The following is an 8878-nucleotide window of genomic DNA, read 5'->3' on the forward strand; positions in this document are numbered from 1 at the left end:
TTTCCAATATTGCCAAAATAATCCATAAATATGTTGGCAATTTCAGTTTGATCATAAGTTAATGAATTATCTTGTTTAATAACAGAAATTGGTTCATTATTATTAGTTTCGTTTGTTGCCTGTTTAATTATTTCACAAGTTTTTTTTACGTCATTTTATCAATTTTTCTCTCAAATAAGTATATTAACATTTTCAATTAAATTGGATAGAATGCTTCTACACCTACGACATTTTTCACAAGCTTCAATATCATTTATCTTTTTACTAGCATATTTTTTAAGTTTATCTCTTTGTTTAATTGAAGTTATGATTTCTCGTGTGATCCATTTTTTTTTCTTTTTTATAGGCAGAAGCTTTTAAATTTTTTGGGGGTTATGTAACATCCTGATTATAAATAAAATCTCAATTAATATTTTTCTATTTCATTCTGTACTCTTCTATGTTTAATTCTCTCCAATGAGTGTGTTAATCAACAATTTCCTTATTAAGTCACTTTGGGAAGCTCTTTCAATTACCTATTGTTAAGAAACTCTTTTTTTTTTAAATAAAAAAAATAATTGATATCAACATGGATCTTCCAGAGATCAACTCTTACTAATTTGATACCATTCTTTTAGAACATAAACAAAGACACGGAACAAGGTCTCAAGACATGCGCGGTGTATACTGCTTTCTCTAAAGCATTTGATAAGGTTCATCATCCAACGCTATTTGTGAAACTTAAGTTTCGGCGCATTGTTCAGCCTCATAAAGATTTATTTAACTGACCGCTCTTAATGTGTCGTAATAAATGGTGTTAATCTGAAATTAATGGCGTGAGTTCTGGAGTGCCTCAAGGATCTCACTTGGGTCCAATATTATTTTCTGTTTTTTTTTTAATAACGTTGGACAATGTTTTTCTTATAGTAATTATCTTTTGTACGCGGATGATTTGAAAATATATAAAGCTATTAAGAATCTATCAGGTTTTCAAACATTGCAGTCAGATATTTCTAACTTTATACATGACTGCACAAAATGCGTCCATACATTATTTATTAATCCAGAAAAATAGCACTGTATACCCTTTTCACAGAAATCACTGCAAGTATAGAACAAATGTGATGTTTATCTTGATGGAACTAAATTAAAGTATGTGGATTGTATTACTGATCTGGGTATAACCTTGTATTACAAACTGTTGTTTGACTTACATCAACAGAATTGTATTCAAAGATTAAAAATGTGAGATTTATATGTCGAATAAGTACCGGTTTTAGTAATATTAAATCATTAATTTTATTCGTTGGCAAAAAAGCAATTATAATTTTACAGTCTGGATTCTTTAGAAAAACGTAGATATTTTTCTGATCTAATTTTTGTACATATAGGATTATTGATAATCAAATTGGCTACCCTTTCTCCTTAGAAAACTTATGTATGAACTTCTAATATTTCCGGGTACTCTTCCAACTGTTTATAAAACTCTCCAACAGTTTAGATGTGCTAGACAATTTAGTACATTTGAACTTGCAAAGTCTAACACTGTGATTAGTTTTTAATAGATGTATTCCTTTTGTTTTTAGGTAACCATAGCACTTTTATAGCTTTTTACTATTTTCTACTTCAATTTGATGAATTTTGTGCCTACTTCTAATTTTAAAGTTGAGTTTTCCTGTTTACTTGTGTTTTGGTTTGTATTAATCTGTGATTTTCGTTTTTTGGATAGTTAAATCTATCTGTTGTAAAGCCTTTGTAATAAACAAATAATTATTATTTAAACGGTATTATTTCGGACCAGCTTAAAATAGGTATAGAACATTATACATAAAACACAGAATTTTTTGAACAATCCGAAAACGCAAAAATATACAGAAGGTTCCATTTAAGAAAAACAAATCTGTCACACTTTTGATGTCAAAATATGCACGATCCAAAAATAAAATCGATTATTAAAAAAACACTTCTTTGATTGAATATATCCATTTTAAATCACAGCCCTGTATATATGCAGTGATTATATTAATTATCTTAAATTTGTATAAATTATCTACTAAGACCCTTACCACATGTGACCGCTTGGGGCTTGCAAACTGACGTGGCTGCTATATTGAAAAGCCGGCAACGTTTTTGTCAAAGCGGGTTCTTGACCGACTACCCCACGTCCTTAAAAATAACACACATTTAAATTATAATAATGATTTTTTTATTTTAATTTTACTTACCTCTAACTGTTTCCAAAGTACCTGACAGAGAAAATATTCTCCAATGTCTTTCCCTAAGTTGCACACTGAGATTTCCTAAATTTTCTAGTCTTATACAGTATCGCCACTGGAAGAAAATTAATATTTTTGTTTGGCTTAATCTTTTTTCAGTTCTTTTGGAAGAAAGCTTACCCAATAAACAGAATTGGCATGACTCTCTCTACATCCCATATAAAACGGGATAACAGTAACCCTAATATTCTCGGTAGTTTCTTTATGTACGTCAGACAATTCTAACCATGGATGGTTTTTATTCTGCCATGCTTTCAACGTTTCTTGAGCCACGAATGGTGGATCTACAAGGAGCGCCTTAATTAAAACAATCATTGCTCCCAAAATTTTTTACCTCTATTGGGATTTGGCGCTAAAAACTTATCGAACAACTCGTGGTTTAAAGGGATTTTTTCAGCGCTTGCATAAGGAATTATATCTTCATGAGCAACATAATCTAATCCCGGTATGGCATAGAGGCTTCTGGACGAATCTTGGTTGCCAAGAAATGTGACTGCTTCCGTTTGAGCTCTCTACAAAAGCATAAATAGGATAAAAAAGTGGTTATCTTATGTTATTAAATTAAAATGTACTATATATGGGCAATCACGCTGATCAATAAGAACTTGGTAGAAAGTATGTGTTCTCCCTCTAACTTCTTTGCCAACTCCTGATCCTGGTTCTTCATCTCCCTCTCTATGCTGAGGTAAGTCTCTAAAAAATAAAGTTAGGAAGACCAGGTTTATTATGTATGATTATGTTGTAGTGTTGCAGTTTTTTTTATTTATTACAGGATATATCATCATACCTATCATATACTCTAGCTAGCCATGGAAATAAAATGACACCTCTATATCCAAAGACTTTATGCAGAATTAGTTGTCCTGTATCATATTTGCCAGCTAACTTTGGACTTTCGAGTCGCCCTACTTCAGCTAGTCTGCAAAAAGTAAAATTAAATGTTCAGATGTATCCAAAAATTTACAAAATAATAAAAATAAAATAACAAATTTTAAGTCAAGTATAGAGAAACGTTAAATTCCTTTATATGACTGAGAGTTAGTGTCATTTAATAATGATAATAATAATAATAATAATAATAATAAGCTTTATTTCCAACAGGTTACATATACCCAGTTACAGGAAAATCAATTAAATATATAAATGTAAAAGTACGAATGCATGAACTGTATTAGATCCATGCAATGGTGATTATGATTTATAGTTTAGATAAAAGAATTGCTATATAATAAAAAAAAGTAGTGAGTTTGAGAAAATAAATAATAAAAAAAACAACACTAAATTAAGATAAGAACAAAGAATTAATTTAAATCAAAAGAGCAGAAAAAAATGAGTAAATAAATGTATTCAAACTAAAAACTAAATAACCTAATCTTCCCCCACCGACCATACATTGGTGACTCAAAATAAGTGCCAGATTGTCATTGTGAATGTCAAAAGAATCAGCAATAGTGCTAAAGTTTTGACACATAAAGTAAATAGGACTCTGGTACAGAATGTTGGACCTGGCTGTGACCAAGTTAAAAGCTGGACACTGTCTAGATCCTGGGCGTGGTATATGAAAGCAAAATCTTTGCAAAAGGGATGGGCAGTCAATCTTATGGTTAAGTAAGTTAAACAAGAATTTCACCGAATGCCTTTCTCTCCTCTTCGCAAGTGACCGTTCAGAATATCTGTAGTCCAGTCTGGATCTGACAAATGCATAGTAGAGAGTTTTGGCAGTGGCAGTGTTCGAAAAAAGTATGCAATTTCTAATAATAAAACCCAGCATGCGAGTAGCCCCAGAAACAGTATCTTCGATGTGAGGGATAAAAGAAAATTTTTGGTCAAAGGTGACTCCAAGATCCTTAAAACAGGTAGACCTTGCCAGAGACTCTCCAATAACTGAGTAATTAAAGACAACTGGACTTTTGATTTGAAAGTAGCTGACCACATTACACTTGGAAACATTAAGTTTAAGCCTGTTCAAAGTGCACCAATGGTGTACAGTATTGATGTTCTCTTGCAGTTGACCACAATCTGCTATAGAGTCAATACTATGGAAAAGCTTTATGTCATCCACATATGCTAACTGAGAACAATTGAGGGTGGAGATCAAGTCATTAGCAAAAACATTAAAGAGAAGGGGGCCCAAGTTAGAGCCCTGAGGAACTCCAGAGGAGGGTGAAAGACAAGCAGATTTAAACCCTTCGACCACTACAAACTGAGAGCGGTCAACTAAATAGGAGTAGCTTTATCAAACGATCGGAGAATCCAAACTGACGTTCAAGGTTATTTAATAGAATGAAGTGGTCAATCGGGTCAAAAGCCTTTTAAAGTCTGTGTAGATAACATCAATTTGACCTCTATCATTAAGTGCTTCACACACAAACTGAGAGAAGAATGCTAGGTTTGTAGTACATGATCGACCAGAAACAAAGCCATGTTGATTGTTGGCATGGACTTAACCTTGGGAAAAAATTAATTTATAAAGAGCCAACTCGAATAACTTTGAGAAATTGCACAGAATGGATATAGGGCGGTAATTCTCTATTGTTCCAGCATCGCCCTTTTTAAAGATAGAGCAAACTTTGGCTTGCTTTTAGATATTGGGAAAAATACCAGTGTAAAGGATCAGATTAAAAATGTGGAGCAGAGGGTCTGTAAGTGCAACAGAGCAGTCCTTAGCTAAAAAACTAGGAATTAGATCTGGGCCAGAGGTCATTTTGCTTTTGAGACACTTGCTCGCCATTATAATGTCGCTAGCCGCGAGCGCGACGACGTCTATGCAAGTTAAGGGAGGTTCAGAGACGACAGCATGATCGCCGGGAAGTGAGTTCGTGTATACAGTCCTGAAATAATCTCCAAAAGCGGACACAATCCTGTCAGGTGTATTGTATGATTGGTTAGAAAGCTTCATTGACCGGGGATTAGAGACTAATTACGTTTGCTTCAAATAAAAGAGCAAAATTCACTCGGATCGAAGGTTATTTTGTTCTCAATACTATGAATGTACGTTTTGTAGGCTTATGCAGTTAGAGCTTTAATTGTCTTGCACAAAGATCTAAATATCTCTAGATGATGATTAGACTTAGAAATCTTAAAATCACGGAATGCTCATTCCTTTTTATATATATTACCAATTATATCCCCCAAAAACCAGGGAGGAAAACGTCTTTTACGTTTTACCTTGAAAGGTACCGCTCTAGCGAAAGTGTTCTTCAGTATATCATAAAAAACATCACATGCAGAGTTCAGGTCCAGCTGCACCGTGACAGGCGACCAATCAGTATCTAGCAGCAGCTGATACAAAAGCGGAAAGTTAGCCTTTCTAAAATTAAATTCCTTTATTTCAGCTTTATTAAGGGGTAGGTTATTGAGAGAGGTCATTTGTCAAAGCTCGGCTTATAAAAAACAGAAAAACCTTAAAATTCTTTATAAACTATAGGTAAAGAAATTATTATTTTTAAAAGCAATATATCTCAAAAACTTGTGCTGAACTTAAGTGTTCAATGATTTATGTGAGGTTGTTATCTGGTGCCAATGGACAGGACCTATATTTAGGTATATATTTAGGTTTGTATGAAATTTATATCTTGAAAACCTCTGGTGCATCTCAATGAAGCCCAACATTTGCAGACACTCAGACAAATCTGACATAACATGAGAGGAAAAATTGATCTGTGAGCCTAATGTAATGCCTAGATCCTTCACAACTTCCCAAGGGGTACCTTCTCAATTCATTAGTTAATTCATTCAAATTGTTGATTTGATCAGTATTAGGTGGGCTGGAGGTGTTTTGGGTCAGTTTTTTTTCTTTCTATTGTACTATTCATATACTTTTGGGTGGGTTTACTCTTGTTATATGCATAGTTTGTTTAAGTTTGTTAGTTGAGTTGTATCTTTTTGTTACCATATTACTCATAATTGTCTTTTGTATTAGGATTTTCCTGTTGGACAATAAATGAATAAATAAAAAATAAAATAAATAAATATTAAGGCTTAACACTTCAACTATAAATCATAGAATGACATTTCATAGTATTTAAGTTTATACAGTTAATTTACCCAACGCAGTCATTCGAGATTATGCTGCACTTTAAAGCAGTCGCTAAGATTTAAAATTTTGCTCCAAGGATAAACTGAATATTGTAAGCAATGGTCTCATCAGGGCCAAAACCTTTAGAAGTGTCCAGGTCACTTAGCCCAGAATAGACTTGATAGAAATAGAAATTGATAAGTTTAAATTGGGGATGTTCAGATTTTTCATTGTTGAAGTAAAATTTTAATTTGAGTTTGGCCTACTGTACATTTTAGGAAAATAGCTAGCAGATTGACAATTTCATTAGAAGAGCCCTTAAGATTCCCATAAAAGACCTTACTGGAAAGTGTACCTTTTTTATTTTTTGATTTCATGGATTTCCAAAAATAAAGAATTGTAAAAAATTGTAGATTTTGTATTGTTAATAAACAAATTGTGCTATCAAATTGCCTCCTAGCAGAGCTATTTAAGAAAAAACTTGTTAAAGCAAATTTCAGACAGAGGCTTGCATTTAGCTCTTGGGTGGGAAAACCTAATATAATCACGATCAGAATGATAATTGACATATTTTTGCTTAATGCCTTCATCAAAGCGCAGCTGACTTATGTATTATTTTTAAATTAATATTGCTCATAGTGATGTAAAGGGGGAAACGTTCTCTTGGTGTTGTGGCAAATATTTGTGAAAGTTTGCGCAAGATAAATCATCTGTGGGCGCATGATAGATCCTTCTCTCAATACCTAAACATCTGCGACATACTATAGAGTACTATTGGCAAAATAGATCCTGTAACCTGGTGGCAGGGATATACTCTTCCACATTTACAACTTCCTCTTGGCGATCACATCTATGATCCATTATTAAGATTAGAATCTAAAAATTCAGAGACTGATGATTCTGATTAAGTGGCCCTATAGTGTTCACAATTCAAATAGTAGCTTTGCGCCAGAAAGACAATGGGCTTGACCTCGATATGGATCCTGCATTATGGTACCTGGTTAGGTTAAAATTGTAATTTTTGGTTTACTGCAGATTGCCGTTTGATTATTTTTATATAAAGCTTTTTTCAAGTTACTGTTTACTTCTTACATACGGTTTCTACATCATGTAACTTTGCTATCTATACACATAGAGCACACACATAGCACAAATTATTTTAAGTTTCTAAGAATATAATATGAAATATATGGTAATGTATATTGTTCTATAATATTTTTAAACCGTTTTTTATTTATGAATATTCTTGTACTATCTAGTATTCTTGTACTACTTGATGTTAATTTAGTAAAGACTTTTTTTAAGTTAGAACAAAAATTCATTGTATTTTTTCTTACAAAGCATTAGGAGAATATTGATATTCGATTATGCTCATTTATTCTTGTTCGTGCTCGGGGAACCTTCTTCTAAAATACATGCTGGAGAATTTTTTATAAGTAGGTAAAATCTTGACCGGCATATTTAATTTGACAATATCGGGGAGTTATTTTTAATTACTAATAAATAACCATAAAGTTCTTTAAACTATTTTGTTAAATTTATAGACACAATTTCTTTCTTTTTAATGTAATTTATGGTTACTCAAGAGAATTTATAACTAAATAAGAAAAACAACTCCTATAATGGGAGCTGTAATCTTAACCTAATATATGACCCATATCTAAGAAATAACACACCCATTGATACAAATACTTAAGGACTGATTAAAAACAAAACTAGTGCATCTTACCTTGCGTAGGTCCTTCTAAAGCCGAAAATTCTTGCAGAGATGGGTAAAATATTTCTTCTAATAGCTACACAGATTAGATCCATTTTTCATTTTCGATGCGCAATAGTTGGTAAACGTTTAAACATTTTCTTATATAACAGATTGATAGATGATCAGGGTATATTGGAGAACTTATTTACCAGAAATTTTTTCGTTTTTTTAAAATTGCAAAATAAAACAACTACTTTTTTGGATTTTGTGATTATTATTTATAATGTTTTTTTTAATTTTACAGGACGAAATGTCAATTGGATTGACATTCGGCTGTCAGTGAGGCATCTCACGTAATTCACCAGTTAATTGGTTACCTAACCAAGTTAATTAGAGTTTGAGCTTAGGGTGGATACCTGTGATCGTTGATTGAATATTTTTGAATATACTAATATTCAATCAAAATATAGATGATATTCGCAGGAACCTTCAAAAAAATTTGTAAATGGTGGAAAATATAATCAATATGTTTTTACGGATTTTAAACTGGTTGCCGAATTTACAACCGGTAACTGCTTTACAGTTTTTTCAGGAAATTCTGATGTTAGGTTTTTGATTCTTATATATTTTTTTAAGCTTTTATCGTTTTATAGCACGAACTTAATAAATATACCTGGACTGCCAATTCAATGAAAAGTAAATGACCACTACTAGGAGGCCGCCATTTTGCGTGATTGTGTCCTTTCGATGTTGGTCACTTTGACAAATTTCAGTTGTGCCAATTGTAGGGAAACAAAACAATTAGATGTTTTTTTTTGAAAGGTTATGTTTACAAAAATACAAAATAGAAAGTTACATTTAGTTAAGAATTTAACGATAGTTGCGTTAGATCTGTGATTTTTCTGG

General features: G+C 32.3%; 1 protein-coding gene across 6 annotated transcripts in view; it reads right to left on the bottom strand.

The window, feature by feature from the left end:
* LOC126738832 (polymerase delta-interacting protein 2) overlaps positions 1 to 8310 on the bottom strand; it is a 55488-nt gene extending 47178 nt beyond the window's left edge. For 3 of the 6 annotated variants that reach the window (XM_050444289.1, XM_050444288.1, XM_050444287.1), the window contains exons 1-7: positions 8003 to 8307; positions 3043 to 3174; positions 2828 to 2948; positions 2590 to 2767; positions 2376 to 2539; positions 2205 to 2310; positions 2046 to 2145 (exon numbers count right to left, since the gene is read on the bottom strand). In XM_050444289.1, the coding sequence (XP_050300246.1) occupies positions 2046 to 2145; positions 2205 to 2310; positions 2376 to 2539; positions 2590 to 2767; positions 2828 to 2948; positions 3043 to 3174; positions 8003 to 8085 (884 nt within the window). In that variant the 5' untranslated portion in view covers positions 8086 to 8307. Of the gene's footprint in view, positions 1 to 2045; positions 2146 to 2204; positions 2311 to 2375; positions 2540 to 2589; positions 2768 to 2827; positions 2949 to 3042; positions 3175 to 8002 lie in introns of all 6 variants that reach the window. The other 3 variants (XR_007661453.1, XM_050444286.1, XR_007661454.1) reach the window with 2 other exon arrangements.
* Between the last annotated feature and the right edge of the window lie 568 nt (positions 8311 to 8878).

Source organism: Anthonomus grandis, chromosome 7 (assembly GCF_022605725.1).
Source record: "Anthonomus grandis grandis chromosome 7, icAntGran1.3, whole genome shotgun sequence".
Taxonomy (NCBI): Eukaryota; Metazoa; Arthropoda; class Insecta; order Coleoptera; family Curculionidae; genus Anthonomus; species Anthonomus grandis.